The sequence below is a fragment of the Macaca thibetana genome, chromosome 5, assembly GCF_024542745.1.
Source record: "Macaca thibetana thibetana isolate TM-01 chromosome 5, ASM2454274v1, whole genome shotgun sequence".
Lineage (NCBI taxonomy): Eukaryota > Metazoa > Chordata > Mammalia > Primates > Cercopithecidae > Macaca > Macaca thibetana.
The window spans coordinates 138,429,187-138,448,617 of NC_065582.1; the positions used below are offsets into that span (position 1 = coordinate 138,429,187).

The window sequence follows — 19,431 nt, forward strand, 5'->3', positions numbered from 1 at the left end:
AAGTAGCTGGGATTACAGGCGCGTGCCACCATACCTGGTTAGTTTTTTATATTTTTAGTAGAGACAGGGTTTCATCATGTTGGCCAGGCTGGTCTCGAACTCCTGACCTCAAGTGATCTGTCCTCGGCCTCCCAAAGTGCTGGGATTACAGGCATGAGCCACGGGCCCAGCCTGAAACTTTCCTTTTAATCTCAAAACAAAATGGCAATACTTTTGCCATTATATATGCTTAACATTTATAAACTAAAAACTGAACTCAAAAGCATAATTAAATCACATTTTATTGCAAATGAAAAATATACAAACATTTAAGATTTATAAACTTTCTAAAATGAACAGTATAAACACTTGCAAAATATAAGACTTCATGAACAGTTTATTCAAAATATTTGAGAATATTTCATATATTCATATGTTTTTCTGCAAAGCTTTGTTGGAAGGGGAAAATAGCATTTAGTTCAGTTTTTCTGGTTTTATTAAGAAAAATATTTTTGTTGGAATACTTTTGTATTGGCGTTGAGATAGTACGATGAATTCACTTTCACTCGCATTATTTAAAATGAGATAATGTGACAAATTGAGAAATGATGAATGTATAAAAATCGGCACTCAATGGTCCTTAAGTCTCTAGTGACAAGACTGTAAGAATTCAAATGCTGATTCAAAGAAAAGTAAATTTTACTAAGTGCCTATTATCAAGCATAATGCCAGATCCTTTCCATATATTTAATACTTTAAAATATGTGTTAATTTCATGTGCTAAATCTAAAGGGTCTTATGAAAATTGTGGAATCTGAACTTATAATAACCATTGACCTAAGAATAAAATTGTAAAACAAAAGTATAATGAAACTTATCTTTACAGAAGTAGGAAAATCTTTCCATTTGTCCTGTGTGAGCACAACTTTGTAATCCTTAACGACACACATGCAGATATTCGCATAAGAAATTTTAAGATATGTACATGATGACAAAGTATTAAAATATATACATAAACTACCAGTTAAGACTAATAGTCTGAACATAGGGATCCAGCATTTTATTCTTCCTTAGACAGTATCTTCCCATTTGGGATTTCTTTTTTTTTTGAGATGGAGTCTTGCTGTCACCCAGGCTGGAGTGCGGTGGTGAAATATTGGCTCACTGCAACCTGCCCCTCCTGGGTTCAAGCAATTCTCTGTCTCAGCCTCCAGAGTAGCTGGGATTATAGGCACCTGGCACCATGCCTGGCTGATTTTTGTATTTTTGGTAGAAACAGGGTTTCACCATGTTGGCCAGGCTGGTCTTGAACTCCTGACCTGATGATCTACCTGCCTCAGCCTCGCAAAGTGCTGGGATTACAGGTGTGAGCCACTGCACCCAGCCAAAAATTTTTTAGTGTTAGATTTGCAATAATAGTTTGGTTTTTTTAAATGCATTTTTTAAAATGCATCAGTAACTTTTATGTAGACAGTTTTCAAATATTTCATTGTTTCTCAGCATACTTCAACTCATTAAATATTTCACAGTCTTCCTCCTGGGCATGCATACATGTCAACACCAGTTCAATTTCCTGTCCAGGGTACACAATGAACCTTGTGTTTGGGAACCTTTGACCTGCTCATAACGTACCAAGGGCAAACAGTTTGTAAAAGGTGACACAAAGAAATGTCTGAAACTTAAATTCACCAGAACAGAGAATCAGCAGAGTCCCAGGTTGGATGTCAAGAAAAATGCCATTGATTTCCTCACCAAGAAGGTGTCCTAGAGAGATCAATAACATTCTTAATATTAAAAGAATATTAAAATTTCTGCAATTTTCAAATACCACTTTATCAGAAGATACTATTCTGGGGCAGGGTCTCACTCTGTCACCTAGGCTGGAATGCAGCGGTGCAATCATAACTTACTGCAGCCTTGAACTCCTAAGCTCAAATGATCCTCCTGATTCAGCCTCCTGATATTTTTTACATTTTTTAGAGAGGTGGGGTCTAGCTTTGTTGCCCAGACTGGTCTCAAACTCCTGGCGATTAGAAATCCTCCCACCTGAGCCCCGCACAGTGTTGGAATTACAGGTGTGAGCCACTGCCTAGCCAAAAGATACTTTTCCTACAAACTTGTGTTCATAGCTTATATATCTGATATACAAGTAAAGTGAAACAGCAATCAACAGAGTAAACACGTATATGACCTGAGGTATCAACCCATGGACCTTCCATGATTATTGATTTTCAAAAACGTAGAATGCATTAGAATTGCACTCAACACTAAACTATGCTGAAAAGACTATAATGGATAATGGAACATTAGGGCCTTGCAGCCATCTCAGGTAGGTTGTCATTGTGAACATCAGTCATTGTTTAACAGAACTGCGGAAATGCGGAAGTCAGTTTAATTGAATTCCGAATAATAAAGTTTACCATTATTACCTTGGGTAGTCTTGAACTAGCTTAGAAACAAAAACCAAACCTAATGACATTTAAGGTTAGAGCAGAAAACCAGTCAACCTGCTTTTTTTTTTTTTTTTTTTTTTATGACAACTTTTTGGTTAGGATTTTTGTTTTGAGAAAAATAAGATTAGTATAAAAATAAGATAGCCAACTTATTTTCCATAAAATCAATGTGACAGAAAATCTGTCCATTACATTAAAGACCACCAAAAATGTTATTCCTGCCATGCATTTGAAATGAGAGAGGAAAATTTTATAAACGTTTTAATGTGCAAAAAAGGTATTTTCCTGCAGTAGCCCCTGAGATCTTAGTATTTTGTTTGCCAGGAAGTTAACTTTCTATCCTATTAGAATATACCTATTTTTAAAGGTTAGTAACTAATTATAATTTCCTTAATAAGGGTGAAAGTGCAAAATTTCAAGAGAGCCCTTGTGATACTTTGTTCAGATTTTTCACAAAGATTTTTCTAGTTGCTTCCAGTCTGTGGAAAACCCACTCTTTAGGGTTAAAACATTTGAGAGCAATTGAAGTGTAGGATACAATCCTGAATAATGTAGCAATCTTTTACAAAAATCTCTGTATCAACAAGAAAAATAACCTTTAGGATAATACTAAAAGAAAGGAAAAAAAAAATGAACATAAGTGACTCCAAAGCTGAATTCACCCGGACTTCTTCAGAAACTCCATTTTGTCCTATGTCTTCCAGACCTGAGTTACTTAATGGAACCTGTGAAAACAATCACGCGTCTGTGTTTTTGTGAGAAGAAAACGTTTTCCTTTATGTGAAGTACTTTTCTCTTCCTACGTTCTCCCTCTTTAACTGGTAGTAAATTCCTATGGTATGTCGGTGAGTCACAATTCATAAACTCTTTATGGGTGGCTGTGTCTTGTGTATTCTAGCCCACTAACAAATAAAGCAGGCTATTTTTTTTTTAATTTCTTTTTTCTTAAAATAACTAATTAATTATCTAGTTTAAGAAGGAAGGTGCAGAAGGAAGAACAAAGCACCTGTGATCTCACTTCTCAATTTAAAAAAAAGTTTTTTAAAGCAAAAGCCCCTTGCCCTTTTTCTTCTTTTTTGAGACAGGGTCTTACTTTGTCACCCAGGCTGGAGCGCAGTAGTGCAACCTGGGCTCATGGCAGCCCCAACCTTGCAGACTCAAGCGATCCTCCCACTTCAGCCTCAAGTGGTTGGGACTATAGGCATGTGCCACCATGCCTGACTAATTTTTGTATTTTTTGTAGAGACAGGGTCTCCCCTTGTGGCCCAGGGTGGTCTCAAACTCCTGAGCTCAAGTGATCTGCCCGCCTTGGCCTCCCAAAGTGCTAGGATTACAGGTGTGAACCACCATACCTGGCCTCTCTTCTCAGTTTTAATAATTTGAAATTATGACTCAACGGAGAATATGACTGATACTGTGTCTGTCAGAACACTGCTAACTTTATATTGGTGAATGACTGTGAGTCTAAAAATAGCCACCAAAGAAATGAAGAACCACCTGGCAGAGACAAAGATATTGTGACCAGAAGAAGGAGATTATTCTGAGACACACATAGCACTTTGACTTCTTTGATCCTTAGAGAGTATTTCAAAGTTTGTAGAAATGAAAAGCAGCAGAAGTCTTCTGGAGGATAATCAATTTGATTTTCAAATTCGACTGCCAAAAAAAATGGCATTTTTATGTGGCCTCACATCTAAATTAGTTAGAACTGTAAAAATGCTAACTTTCCTAGCATTTCTTCCAGGAAGCAAGCATTCATTTTCCTCTTCGTGTGTCTCATATTGGTTAAAACTCAGTGTTTCTAGAGACTTCAGTCATCAGTTCTACTAAACAAGGTAACGTCATCATTGTATCCCGGGGCTGAACACTCCAAGTTCTCTAGTAAAACATAATTGTTTTCATTGACATTCAGAGAGATGGCTTCTTTCTTAGCAGTGGATGTAAGCTCACTCCAAGTAATGTCAGTATTTTTAAAAGCATGTAGAAGGAAGATGCCAATGATAATAGTGAAGAATCCACTCAGGGTCCCAATGATGTCTCCAGCTGTCATGCCATACCACTCTTGGAATAAGACGGCAGAGCAAGTGACTACCATGGATGTGAAGAATACATAATAAATGGGTGTCACAAGAGAGGTATTAAAGGTGTCCAGTGCCTTGTTGAGATAGTTAATCTGTGTAGTTACTGAAAGCACAAGTACAGCCAGCAAAACAAAGACCAGAGGATGTTTGTAAACTGGCTTCCATTCTATCAGCTCCTTAATGGCAATTCCCAGGCCTTTGACAGAAGAAACTGAAAACGCTCCAATCAAGGAACAGATTGAAATATAAACCAATATATTGGTCTGTCCTTTCTTTGGAGCCACAATCAAAATCAGCACCAAGGAGATCACAGTTATGATCACGGCAAAAGAAATAAACCCTGTTAGGAGGAGAAAAGAATTTGACGTTAGAAAATGCTCACAGGATTATACCTTTCTGAAATCTTGTTAGTCATGAGTTTAAGAGCATAGGTATTTTAGAAATAGAAGTGAGATCAAATTAAAAACATTATATTGCATAGCTCTCAATATTTTACGAAGAATTTTCACAAACGTATCATTTAAATGTCACCAATACCACTATGAGCTAGGGCAAATATTATCAGAGTAATTTTTTATTTTCAGAGGAAGAAAGTGGCAAAGAATTGATTTTGAATATGTCTCTTGCCTCTACCATCGCCATCTCTCCCTTTCATTGTGTAAGACGGGAAGCATGAACACAAAAATAAGTTCTGCCATCTTTTCAGGAGAAATAATAATCAAACCTCACTGTGTCTCACAACCCACAATGCAGCCCACAATGTAGAAAGTTTATTACAATATTATTACAGATACTATTTCGTGAGGAGAGAAAGTGGAGCAGAATTTGAGTGGTTCTTTAGGGTGAATCACAGACCTGGGTCTCTCAATTTCATTTCCATTTCATGCAAAGATGTGACTTCCTCTTCTTGTGGGGCATGGATAACCATCACAGTTGACCCCAATATACTTAATATGCAGCCTATTTTCCCATGAATGTTCAAGTGTTCGTTTAAAAAGTAGGAAGATAATATTGCACTGTTGGGAGAGAAAAAATAAAAAATTACTATAGTTCAATTACCTTTGGATCCCATGGCAGCTCAGAAGTCACACTGTGGTACATGCCACCATATATCCCAATGAGCTGACTGGAATACGCTATATGACACTGAAAACCCGAGATTGGTTTGAAACTCAGAACTGATGGGCAAATATGCTTCATTGTTTTTATATCTAAAAAGCTATAATATTCTATATCTTATAATCTTCCAGTGATCTTACAAGAGGTTCTACTCAAGTCATTTTCAATTTACCCATCTTTTCCTGTAAAGCCAAGCAAAATAGAAAATCTTTTATTTCTTACTGGCATGATACATTTAGAATATGTATGCCCATGGATATTTCAAAGAAAGATACATTCCTAAAGAAAAATTACTCTGCTCAGGGCTAATAATCAGCTAGTTCATACCACTACAATCAAACGGACCAGGGGTATTCAATCTTTTGGCTTCCCTAGGCCACACTGGAAGAATTGTCTTGGGCAACACATAATACATACTAACAGTAATGATAGCTAATGAGCAAAAGAAAAAAAATCACAAAAAAACTCATAATGTTTTAAGACAGTTTACAAATTTATGTTGGGCCGCGTTCAAAGCTGTCCTGGGCCACATGCAGCCCATGGGCCATGGGTTAGAGAAGCTTGACGCAGATTTTCAAAATATCAAAATACTTTACCACCTGCTACTGCTCTGATACTTAGACCTATCCGGTACTCCTAATATTTCAGTTGCTGTGGTTTCTGCAAACCAGCCTTTTTCCTCTAATGCCCTGTATCCCCATGAAGGCAATTAAGTGCCCATCTGTCCTCAAGATTATGATCAATTCATTACCAGGGACTTTCCTAAAGTTGCCCTCATGTGGCCACTTGTAGGACTGCAGCCTTAGTGAAGACTACTGTTACTACAACTAGCTATTCATTGCATAGACAAGTGTTCGAAGTGCTTTATGTGTATTAACTCACTTAATTCTCACAACAATCCTATAAAGAAGCTAAAAAGAATTTAGTAGGCTCAATCATAAGTTTTCTACTAGAGGTTGATAACGAATAGAAAAGAAAAAGACAAGAACAGATAAACATGTATATGCTTATTAAACACATTCATTTGGGATCATAATAAACTCAGAAAAATTAGATCCACATTCCATGAAATAGGAAAATTATTCCTGTTTCCAGTACTAAAGATACCGGGTCTCCAAACAGAAGTATCCAGCAAACAATGCAAGAATTTTAGTGAGAGTTAAAATTTAACCAAAACACCATGCTTTTAAAAGTCCTCTGATAACTACAGTCATTAACCACTATGATGAGAAAAAGAATTGACAGGACTCTGGCAATTTGTTCTGATGAGAGATTTAAAAAATCTTCTATGCTTCATTGCATTGTTACAAATGTAAAACACATTTATGTTAGTAGGAAATCAAACTCACTGTGTCTTAGGTTTTTAAAATAATAATGTGACAGTCTATTTCCTATTTCTACGGTTATTGTCTTCTCAAGTTATTTTTGTGATTTCAGGCAAAAAAAGTATTATTCTCACTTTATGAATGAGTAAACTGAGGCTGAGTGACTTGTCCAAAGCTTCCCAGGAGTCTCAGAAATAATTTGGGTTCATCTAGACTTTTAGAGCCCAGGTTGGTCTAGATTTGTGTGTTTGCTTTTAGATATCCATAGCCGTATGTTTCTTATGGTTTAAGTTTATCTTTGTCTTAAAATACCTACAGAAGCCAAGTTCCTTGTTGCTCACATACCTTATAAGAACACTCAGAGCACCCAGAGGGGTGACCAAGGTGGCAGGTGCAAAAGCATAAGCAGCAAAATTTGCAGCTTCTCCTGCTCCCACTAGAAAGCAAGCAGAGATATTGACATAAAAAATGGGCTTGCTTGTCAGAAGAGAAAAACAAACGAGTCATGCAAAGCAGTGGACTTTTAACCCAAAGACATGGGAAGATGTAGCTAAAAAGAATGATGTAACGTGTTTTATAGCGGGTAGGAGATAATTAATATTAAGAGATGCAGACAAACTGTAATACCAGGTGATACAAACTCAAAAGATGCAAAAAATGGTGACAGATGAGTACCCATTTTAAATGGCTTTCAATAGAAATTTTTAGCTACTGAAGACACATTTGGTGACTCTGATCAACTCTAGTAGAGGTAGCTTTGTAGTAAGCAGATAATTCTTTCACTTGCTCAAGAATACCTACAGTTTTGTAGGTTACCCACAACCATCAAAACCAGTTTGGAAAATTAGAATGGTTAAACCTGGTGTGTAGGTAGGGAATAGCCAGCAATACCTGCCACAGTCCCATGAAGTTAGATATGCCTCTATTGTAAGTGATCTACAAGCAAGTAACAGTATCTCAGTAGCTTAACAAGATCCAGGGAGCTGTTTAAAAGTCATGATATGCTCCTGAATGTAATCTTTTTCTTATCCGAGGAACTCTAGACTTGCATGATATAGTGTGCTATAAATAACTTCTAGAGTGAGAGAAATCCCTTCAAGAGCTGGGCTCTTGTACTGGGGCCAAGTTATTCTCACAGAACACAGCTGGAAACTTGCCCACAGAATGTAGTATTTCATGCTGGCAACTACACCAAGCAAATGCTTATTGTAGAGAGAGAAAGGAACACTAGCATAATTTTTTTCTTTTTCCATTTGTCTGGCTGCTATGCTACATCCCCCCAAATCTATAGGAGTACTCACCATTACGAAAACATCATTAAACAAATCTAAACTTACAGAACAGAATAATTAAGACATTGCTCTCATCGAAGGAACCACAGCGAGGCCAGTGACTCATACCTGTAATCCTAGCACTTTGGGAGCTAGATGGGAGCAGATCACTTGAGGTCAGGAGTTCGAAATCAGCCTGGCCAACATGGTAAAACCCCATCTCTACTAAAAATACAAAAATTAGCCAGCTGTGGTGGCAAGCGCCTTTAATCCCAGCTACTCTAGAGGCTGAGGCAGGAGAATCACTTGAATCTGGGAGGTGGAGGTTGCAGTGAGCCACTGCACTCCAGCCTGGACAACAAGAGCGAGACTCTGTCTCAAAAAATAAAAAACTAAACAAATAAAAAGAAAAAAAAAAAACAAAGAACCGTGGCAGTTTTCTTGGAATATTAAGGTTTCCTTGGATATTTTATATTATTTATATTTTATCTTTATAAATAGCTTTCCAGGAAAACATTGACTTCATGATTAAAGTACTGTATGTATGTCACTTACTTAATCTCTAAGGTGTGCTTTTCTCTCTTCAATACTGACATAAACATTTTTACATGGTGAAAGCAAAATTGCAAATGTAGTCACATAATATTCTCCTTATCATTTCATTATAAAGTATGGGTAGAGGGTGGGGAGATGCCAAGTAAAAGAGAAAAAGAGAATGATCCAAATACCTATCTGGAATCTTCCCAGACAGCCCTGGTCAATTTTTATTCAAATAGATAAAGTGGATGTAAAAGCACCCTAAAAACTGAAGGGGGTGGCCGGGCACGGTGGCTCACGCCTGTAATCACAGCGCTTTGGAAGGCCGAGGTGGGTGTCCTGAGATCAGAAGTTCCAAGACCAGCCTGGCTAACATGGTGATACCTTGTCTCTACTAAAAATACAAAAATTAGCTGGGTGTGGTGATGTGCACCTGTAATCCTAGGTAGTCGGGAAGCTGAGGCAGGAGAATCGCTTGAACCTGGGAGGTGGAGGCTGCAATGAGCCAAGATCGTGCCATTGCACTCCAGCCTGGGCCACAGAGCAAGACTCCACCTCAAAACAACAACAACAACAACAACAAAAAACTATAATAAACAAACACTAAAGGGGCTATACATATTTAAATTATTTTCATTAATCACACTTTTAGACTCCACCATTTATTAAAGAAAAGGTACCCAGTTCCTTCCCATAACAGGATCTTACAAATACTGAAATGTGTTGCTTGGTTTGGGGAAATTCAGGGAAGCTTTAAGACTCCTGGCTACAGAGGGAATTTATGATGCCCTTTTTGAGGGGAGCTTCCGTTTTGGGATTTAAGAAATTTCACTTAGTGGGGAGACTGAAGTCAGCAAAAGTGGCTGAGGGAGATGAACACTGCCTTCTATTTGGATATCACATTAGCATTTAGAAAGTGCTTTCAGATCCTACAAAGTCTCGTTTAATCCTCACAGCAGGTCTGGGAGGAAGGAGAGTGCTGACACCCCTCATTTCTTCTCCATTTGTTCAGTACCAAGCAGCCACAGAAGCCTTTCACTTATCCATGTTGTTGTCCTGGCAAGGAAACTGTACTCATTCTTGAGAAAATATGTAGTATATATAGTCACAGGTTCAAATTAGGAGGTGGGAAAACATGAAAGAAAAGTACTTTTCTCTATTGTTATGGTGAAGAAAATAGCAGAAGTCTGTGGTTGAAATACAATATTTGAAAGGTCAACTTTTTCCCTTGCATTCCAAGACAGTACTGAGGGCACAGGTGGTGGGAAATAAGAGTAAAAATTAATTTATTCATATATAATAGTATATATAGGACAATATATTATACCAACACAAAAATTTTTAGGCTTAAATTCCATCCTTGTTCCATTCTTGACAGGAAGATTAACCAATTTTGAAAATTTTCATATAATCTATTTACTGTCTTACAAATAAACAGTATTCTCAGTATTAAAAACTTACTTGACAGCAATCCTACCCACCAGAGCCATTCCTTCAGGTAAGAATGTCCACCTTGTCCTAAAATACAAAAAATAAAAATTAACAAAAAATGGGTTCTACACTGGAGGAAGGTTTGAAGAATTGACTTCTAGGAAGCATACTGGATTATGGTTAGAAAAGTTAAGTCAGTAAACTAAAGTCTCTTAGCTTATTTACTTGGTCATTTCCAAAGCTCTTTTAAAGCTTTTTCCCCCCAATTTACAATGATTTAACAAATCCCCTAATGGATTAATTGCATTTAGATTTTTTTCCACGTTTCTCTTATAATGCTCTCATGAACCTCCCTACACATACATCTTTGTAACACTGGAATGATTATTTCTCCAGGATAAATTCCTAGAAGTGTAATTGTTGAGTAGGAGGAAATGGATTTTTTAAAAAAATTGCCCGCCAGAAAAGTTATGTCAATTTTTTTAAAAACTTTGCAAATTTGATAGTCTTAAAATGGTATGTCATTTCAATCTGCATTTTTCTGTTTGCCACCCATTTTATTCTTTTATGAATCAGGAATTCATTTTTGTTTTATTTTTCCTGATTTTTAAAAGAGATTCGGGGTACAAGTGTAGTTGTGTTACATCAATCTATTGTAAAGTCTGGCCTTTAGTGTATCTATTACCTGAATAGTGAACATTGAACCCAATAGGTAGTATTTCATCCCTCACCTGCTTCTACCCTTTTACCCTCCCACCTTTTGGAATCTCTAATGTCCATTATTCCACTTTAAATGTGCATGTGTACCCACGGTTTAACTCCCACTTACAAGTGAGAACACGCAGCTTTTGATTTTCTGTTTCTGAGTCACTGCACTTAGGATAATGGCCTCCAGTTCTGTCCATGTTGCTGCAAAAGATATGGTTTCATTTCTCTAACAGCTAAGTAGTATTCTATGGTGTCTGTATATAAATAAACCACATTTTCTTTATCCAGTCCTCTGTTGATGGGCACTTAGGTTGATTTCATGACTTTGCTGTTGTGAATAGCGGTGTGATAAACATTTGAGTGCAAGTGTCTTTTGATAAAATGATTTCTTTTCCTCAAGTAGCGGGACTGCTGGATTGAAGGGCAGTTCTATTTTTAGTTCTCTGAGAGATCGCCATATTGTTTTCCACAGTGGTTGTACTAATTTACATCCCCACCAACAGAGTATAAGCATTCCCTTTTCTCTGCATTCTTGCCAACATCTGTTGTTTTTTGACTTATTAATAATAGCCATTCTGACTGGTATAAGATGGTATCTCATTAGGTTTTAATTTTCCTTTCTCTGGTGATTAGTGACACTGAACATTTTTTCATATATTTGTTGGTCGCTTGCATGTCTTTTGAAAAACGTATGTTCATATCCTTTACCCACTTTTTTATGGGTTTGTTTTTTTCTTGTTGAGTTGACTGAGTTCCTTGTAGATTCTGGGTATTAGACCTTTGTCAGATGCTTAGTTTGCAAGTATTTTCTCCTATTCTGCAGGCTTTTTACCCTGTTGATTATTTTTCTTGCTCTGTAGAAGCTTTTTACTTTAAGTCACATTTGTCTATTTTTGTTTTTGTTGCATTTCCTTTGGAGGACTTAGTCACAAATTCTTTGCCTAGGCCAATGTCCAGAAAAGTTTTTCCTAGGTTTTCTTCTAGGGCTTTTATAGTTTCAGGTTTTACATTTAAGTTTTTAATCCATCTTGAGTAGATTTTTATATATGGTCAGATATAAGGTCCAGTTTTGTTCTTCTATATGGTTCTACAATTTTTCTTGCACCATTTATTGACTAGGGCAGCCTTTCCCTAGCATATATTATTTTCAACTTTGTCAAAGATCAGTTGGTTGTAGGTATGTGGCTTTATTTCTGGGTTCTCTATTCTGTTCCACTGATCTATGTGTGTATTTTTATACCAGTACCATGCTGTTTTGGTTATGATAGCCTTACAGTATAATTTGAAGGTACTGTGATACCTCCAGCTTTGTTCTTTTTGCTTATGATTGCTTAAAACTTTCTGTATTATGCTTCCGTGTCACCTTTGCTTTTCCACAAATGATAAGTTTTTCTTAATTTGTAAGAAATTTTATTTAATCATCAGGTTCACCGTATTTACGTCAGTCAGATGTGTGGACACAAATACTTCATTTCAGCTATGGTTAAAATTAAAAACAGAAAACATAAATAGTAAATTACATTGGTACTAATGAGGACTGTAAAGGGAAGAAGATGGTTGACATAAGAGCTTTTGAGAGTTTGGATTAGTCAATGAGAGAATAACAAGCATCAGGTAGATGCACTCTGCTTATTTTCTACCTTGTCATACTGAAATCAAGTTTCTGTTTCATCTACTGAAAAGGACAAAATGCTTTTAAGGTATTCAAAGGGTTATCTTCCTACTACTCTAATCTATAACTTTATGTCATTATATTTACTATAGAAAATGGAATTTTCTTATGAATTTTAATATACTTAGCCCTCTGCATTTGACCTAATTGATTTTGTTATAATTAAACAGGATATATATGCTATGAAGACTGTTTTGCAAAGTAGTTAACTGTGCTTATTTAGGACTTTCTCCTTAAGAAATTGGCAAATAACTAACTTGGAATCATATTACAACCCTGGACCTGACTATTGTCTAGTTGGTATCTCTTTGGGTACTAGCGAAACAATATTTATTTATGTATGTTTATTGATCATTACATTTGCAAATAACTAAGTTGGAATTATGTTACCACACTGAACCTATTGTCTAGTTGGTATCTCTTTGGGTACTAGTGAAACAATATTTATTTACATATGTTTATTGGTCATTTGCATTTCTTATTTTGTTTGTTTCTTGTTTATATGCTATGTCTATTTTCTGTTAGGGTACTAACCTTTTTACTTATTGACTGCAGTTACTTTTTATATATTATGAAACTATACTTTGTCACATATTTCATCATATTTTCCCCAATACATCATTTACTTTTTAGTTTCAGTTTTTAAATTTTTTCCATATAGGATTTTTTTCTCAATCTAGATAATCTCTTCCTTTATATAAAATGAATTCTTTATCTTTATGCTTAGAAAAGGTTTTTTTTTTTCCGATTATTTCATTTTTTTGGCCAGGCGCAGTGGCTCATGCCTGCAATCCCAGCACTTTGGGAAGCCGAGGCAGATAGATCATCTGTCAGGAGTTCGAGACCAGCCTGGCCAACATGGTGAAACCCTGTCTCTACTAAAAATACAAAATTAGCTGGGCGTGGTGGCGCATGCCTGTAATCACGGCTACTTGGGAAGCTGAGGCAGGAAAATCACTTGAACCTGGGAGGTGGAGGTTGCAGCAAGCCAGAGATCATGCCATTGCACTCCAGACTGGCCGACAGAGCAAACCTCTGTCTCAAAAAAAAAAAAAAAATTATTTTTATATTAAATTCTAACCTATCTGGAATGTATTTTGCTGAATGGTGTGAAGTAGAACTTTCATGTTTTTCTCCTCTAATTTTTCCCAATTGTCTCAATACTTGGAATGATTTGTCCTTTCTCCACAGTTTTGAAATGCCACTTTTTAAAATAACAAATTCAATTGTTATATATACTTGGGTCTGCTTATAAGTTTTAAATTATTTTATGATTTTGTCTGCTTTAATGCCAGTATCAAATTGTTTTAATATAGCATATGTTTTCTGATAGTACAAATCTCATCTCAATAGTACTTTTATAAGCTTGCTTGTGTAATTTATAGTCTTTAGTTTTTTTCCATATGGATGTTAGAAAAATGCTTAGATCTTAAAGTATACTTGATGAAAATGAATAGAAAACTCATTGTTAATGAAGGAATATTCAGGCAGACCTACTCAGCATCTTAAATGTCACTATAAATAGCAGCCTAATTCTATTGTTGTCCATTTATTGATTTAATAAATATCTATTAGGTGCCAAACACTGCTAGGGAAGGTTCCCGTTCTTGAGAATCTACTATCAATAAGCAAGTAAACCTATCAACAACAATAAAGAATACATGTACAACTAAAAATTATCCTAGGTACAGTGAGGGAAACTATTAGTGCAATGACAGAGAATAATGGGGGTGGGGTGGGGAGACCTGCTGTTAGAGAATGGTCAAGGAAGGCCTTTATGAGGTGATGCTACTCACACTGAAGTCTGAAGAATGAGTCAGCTGAATGAAGGGCAGGGAGAAGAGTTCCAGGCAATGGGAAAAGACCTGTGGGTGGGACAGAACCAGACCTATTCCAGGAACAAGAGAAAAGTAGGTGATGGGGAGAAAAGCAGAAGTTGGAGAGGTGGCAGAGATCAGACACTGGGAGACACAGATGACTCCATCAAGAAGATAGAGACTAAGATAAACCAAGCCAGTGAGTTATTATTACTGTAGCCTAGGATAATTTTTAGTTGTACGTGTATTCTTTTTTATTGCTGATAGGTTTACTTGCCTTGATAGTAGATTCTCAAGAACAGGAACCTTCCCTAGCAGTGTTTGGCCCCTAATAGATATTTATTAAATCAATAAATGGATAACAATAGAATTAGGCTGCTATTTATAGTGACACTTAAGATGCTGAGTAGGTCTGCCAGACTATCCCTTCATTAATCATGAGTTTTCTATTCATTTTAATCAAAGACCTAAGTATTTTTCTAATATCCATATGGAAAAAATCAATAACTATAAATTACACAAGCAAGTTTATAAGAGTAGTGTTGAGATGTGGCCTTATAACAGGATCATTTCTGCAGTTAGAAACTTAAATTCATTGGTTGCATGTGTTTCTTACCAGCTCTAGTAACACCCTTGCTGGCCAGTTGCAAGAGGCCCTTCTTTTTCAGGATGAAGCTGGAGCCAATAAAAATACTTGAACTTACTGCCAGTACCAAGCCCACATAAAGACTGTATTTGTTTTCTACATTTGCTGAAATGCTCAAGTTGTTTATGCTGGAATTCAGGTCCGTGTAGAGCACAGGAGAAGCCAGCAGCTGTGACACATTTGTGATCTCACACCAAGCCTGGAAGGAGTTTGGACAGACCAGAGACAGCACATATCCTGGAAAAAAGGAAAGAAGAGAATGTCAGGAATGAAAGGGAGAGGTATTAAGGCTTACTGGCTTTCTGCAGGAAACAGAGCCTTGAGTGGATGGTACTGAAACATTTTACTACATGCAGGGAAGTCCTTAACAGGTGGCCCACAGGCCCACAGACATTGTCAAATTGGCTTGCACAGATTTTTAAAAATGATTTTAAAGTGTTTAGCTGTCATCACTTAAAAATGAGCAATTTCACATGGAAGCCTGGATTCCCCCTATAAATTCGATCTGGCAACACTTGTGTCTTTGTTCTGGCGAATCAGCAACTTGATGGAGCAGTGAATAGCTGTTCAGACCTGGCTTGTGCTCAACAGTTCAACACAGCCTGTCACATCCCCTTCACTCTGCATTATCAGCCTGGCTACTGGAAAGCAGGGCTTGTGGGGCCTGAATGTAGGGAGGAAGCATAGCACCCTCAGTCTAGAAATCACATTGCAAGAAATGTATTCGCTAGGTGTGGTAGCTCACACCTGTAATACCAGCATTTTGGGAGGCCAAGGTAGGATGATTGCTTGATCCCAGGAGTTTGAGACCAGCCTGGGCAACATAGTGAAATTCCATCTACATAAAAAAAATTGAAAAATTAACCAGGCATGGTGGTGCATGTCTGTGGTCCTAGCTACTCGGGAGGCTGAGGTGGGAGGATTGCTTGAGCCCAGGAGGATGAGGCTGCAGTAAGCTGCGATCACACCACTGCACTCCAGCCTAGGTAACAGAGCAAGACCCTGTCTCAAAAAAGAAAAAAAGAAAAAAGAAATTGGCTGGGCATTATGGCTGTAATCCCAGCACTTTGGGAGGCCAAGGTGGGTGGATCACTTGAGATCAGGAGTTCGAGACCAGCCTGGCCAACATGGTGAAACCTCATCTCTACTAAAAATACAAAAATTAGAGGGGCATGGGCATGGTGGTGCGTGCCTGTAGTCCCAACTACTCTGGAGGTGGAGGCAGGAGAATCACTTGAACCTGGGAGGCGGTTGCAGTGAGCTGAGATCATGCCACTGCACTCCAGCCTGGGTGACAGAACGAGATTATCTCCAAAAAAAGAAGAAGAAGAAAGAAGAAGAAGGAGGAGGAGGAGGAGGGAAGAAGGAGGAAGAAGAAGAAAGAAGAAAGAAGAAAGAAGAAAGAAGAAGAAGAAGAAGAAGAGGAAGAAGAAGAAGAAGAAGAAGAAGAAGAAGAAGAAGAAGAAGAAGAAGAAGAAGAAGAGAGGAGGAGGAGGAAGAAGAAATCTGTCTAACTATTTTGGTGGGGTGTGAGTCATTTGATGGGCATGAAGAATTATATATTTCAGAAAACGTTTTAAAAGTGAGTTTAGTTTTCTGTACCACTTTCACTGATTTTTCAGGTCTATTAATACACTGTCTCCTAAAGAAAATAGAATCTAATAAAAAATGAATTAAGTATCATTAGGTTTTTTAAAAAATGAGATTCAAAGAAGTATGTAAATCCCCTGAACCAAGTCCACTATTATAGATGTCTTGGAATTTTGAGGCTAAACACTAAAACACAAAATGAAAACAAAATGAAATGAAGTTTTACACTATGTAAGAAATTTTTGTAATCTGTTCTCCACTCGAAAAGACACCAACAAGGTGACATTGTGACAAGATGTTCTGTCTTCCCATCTTTTTTCCTTTAAAAATGGCAAATTCTCCCATTATGAATTACCCTAAACAAAAGAGGGTAAAGGAAAATTAATCAGATACAATTTTGTAATTCAATTTTTAGAAAAGTTTTACATTTCAAAAATCTTAAGGCATATAAGCAACAAAAGGCTGTTTGATCAAATGATGTCTTAGCAACAAGACTTCCATAAGTGGACCTATATACCTCTGGCAAAGCTTCATGAAGCCACCTGAATTTTACCACATGCAAAGTTAAGAAACACCCATGAAGTTCAGGTCTGGAAAATAATAAAATAATGGAATTCAAGGTTTTCATGACTATTATTTAATTTATTTCTGTAATTTGAAAATGACCCAACTTTGCTTCAGAAATCCAGAATAGTTGGACATGGTGTCCCACCCTTGTAATCCTAGCACTTAGGGAGGCAGAGGCTAGAGGTTTCCTTGAGCACCAGAGTTCAAGACCAGCCTGGGCAATATAGCGAGATCTCCACAAAAACAAACAAACAAAAAAACAAAACAAAGAAACAGAAATCCAGAATAAACTCAAAGTCAAAACTAAATATTCTAACTGCTGCAAATTTTCATTTCTTTTTTTTCTGAGACAGGGTCTCACTCTGTCACCCAGGCTGTAGTGCAGTGGTGCCATCACGGCTCATTGCAACCTTGACCTCCTGGGTTTAAATGATCCTCCCACCTTAGCCTCCCAAGTAGCTGGAACCACAGGCATGCACCACCATGCCCAGCTAATTTTTAAATTTTTTTTGTAGAGATGGGGTCTCACTACATTGGTCAGGCCGATGCTGCAAATTTTCAAGCAAGTTAGCCCTTAGCAATCTTGTTCCACACCACGTTTATCTCATTTAAGCCCCAAGAAGGGAAAGTGATTAAGTATATTTTTGTAAGAATTTTGATTACACTCATTCCTGAGAAAATATCGGACCTGACTTACCAGTGAATTCCATGACTGCATTCATGTCATTTACTATGCAGTTAACATAACCATTCTAAAACTTTGTCTCTGAAATCAGTGTGGGTGGATCTCATTCCAGTGAAACAATATTCCTTCTAAGTTGTTGACACAGCAAAATGTTTCTGACATTGTAGGGGGTGTGGGAGCAGAGGGTCATAAGGAAGATCAAATGATCACTGTTGCATTTTGCAAGTTCTCATTGTAACTGGCAGGCATGAATGCTCCAAGTTTTATGGCAGGAAAAATAATAAAAATCTTGTCTGGTTACTGACCTTAGGACTTAAATTGTTTTATGCTTTGGGAACATGTTAGGGAGAGAGCCTACGGCAGATATGACTGAAAGAGGAAAGAAAGGATGGGTTAGTGGATGTGGAGTGGCCTACGGGAGAAGGGGAGAGATGGGTAATGGAAGTTGTGTGGGCAGGGAATTTGGAGTGTTTTAAAGGAATCAAAGACATCTCAAGTCACAATTGGCTTATCAAGATTCAAGTAAGCACAGTAATTTTCCAGGGAGTTTAATGTAGACTTTATTCCACAGAAAGAGAACATCTACTACATTCATTATTTTTCATTTTTAATAGACACCATCAATAGTCCTCTAAAGTGACTATACCAAGGTATACTCTTGCTAGCCAAGAACATGTATTTCTTCTTTGATGTTATTTTTCTAAATAGAGAGTAATGAATATTTAGGAAATATATGTTATAAATATATATATATACACCAATGTATCAAACAGCTAATTTAAGAAATAAAGCATCACCCCTCAGAGTTCATAACTATCCTGATTTTCTCTTTAACATTCTTTTGCTTATAAAAAAGATTTTCTCCATATATCTTGAAAATGTTTTTGCCTCTTTTTGCACCTAAGAAAATGTAATGATAAAGACATTGTTCTTCGGTGACTTGTTTTCGAGATTCATCAAGACATGATGCATGTGGCTGTAGGATTTGTTTTTCCCCCACTGTTCTAGAGAATTCCACTGTATATCACACAATTTTTCTATTTTATAGTTGGTTGATAAGTAATTTACAGATCCTACAAACAGTACTCCTAATGTTCTTCTATTATGTTGAACTATATGAAATTGATAACTGAAAAATTTGAACCCTATGACAAGTAGTTTCATATAGATCAACCTAATATTTATCTTCTACGTACAGGTGTAATAGTTTACATACACACAACTTTAACATTTAAAAATGAAGATCTACCATCTATAATCATGGGCAAGTTGAGTAATGGCTCTTGGTTTCAGTTTCCCCATCTGTAAAATGAGGGACTTTGACTCAGTGATTCTAAAGTTTGATCATAATCTATGTTTGTTCTCAGAATTACTTACATACTGGTGCCTCATAAATGTTGCTGATGGACCAGTTCTAAACTCATAGACACTGACAGACGGGAGATAGTTTAAAGAAACTGATGCCAATATATTAAGTGACACTGGCCAAAGTTATGTAACTGCTAAAACCAGGGCCAAGTAACCCAAATCCCATCCAGCATTCTATTTCA

At 36.9% G+C, this 19,431-nt stretch overlaps 1 protein-coding gene across 1 annotated transcript; it reads right to left on the bottom strand.

The window, feature by feature from the left end:
* Positions 1-264: 264 nt before the first annotated feature.
* On the bottom strand, positions 265-17,906 carry NIPAL1 (NIPA like domain containing 1). Its single transcript, XM_050789962.1, has 6 exons — positions 17,894-17,906; positions 15,010-15,276; positions 10,227-10,283; positions 7,303-7,393; positions 5,369-5,529; positions 265-4,853 (listed from the first exon to the last, which is right to left on the bottom strand). The coding sequence occupies exons 1-6, from the start codon at positions 17,904-17,906 to the stop codon at positions 4,243-4,245; spliced, it is 1,200 nt and encodes a 399-aa protein (XP_050645919.1). The 3' UTR covers positions 265-4,242.
* Positions 17,907-19,431: the final 1,525 nt, after the last annotated feature.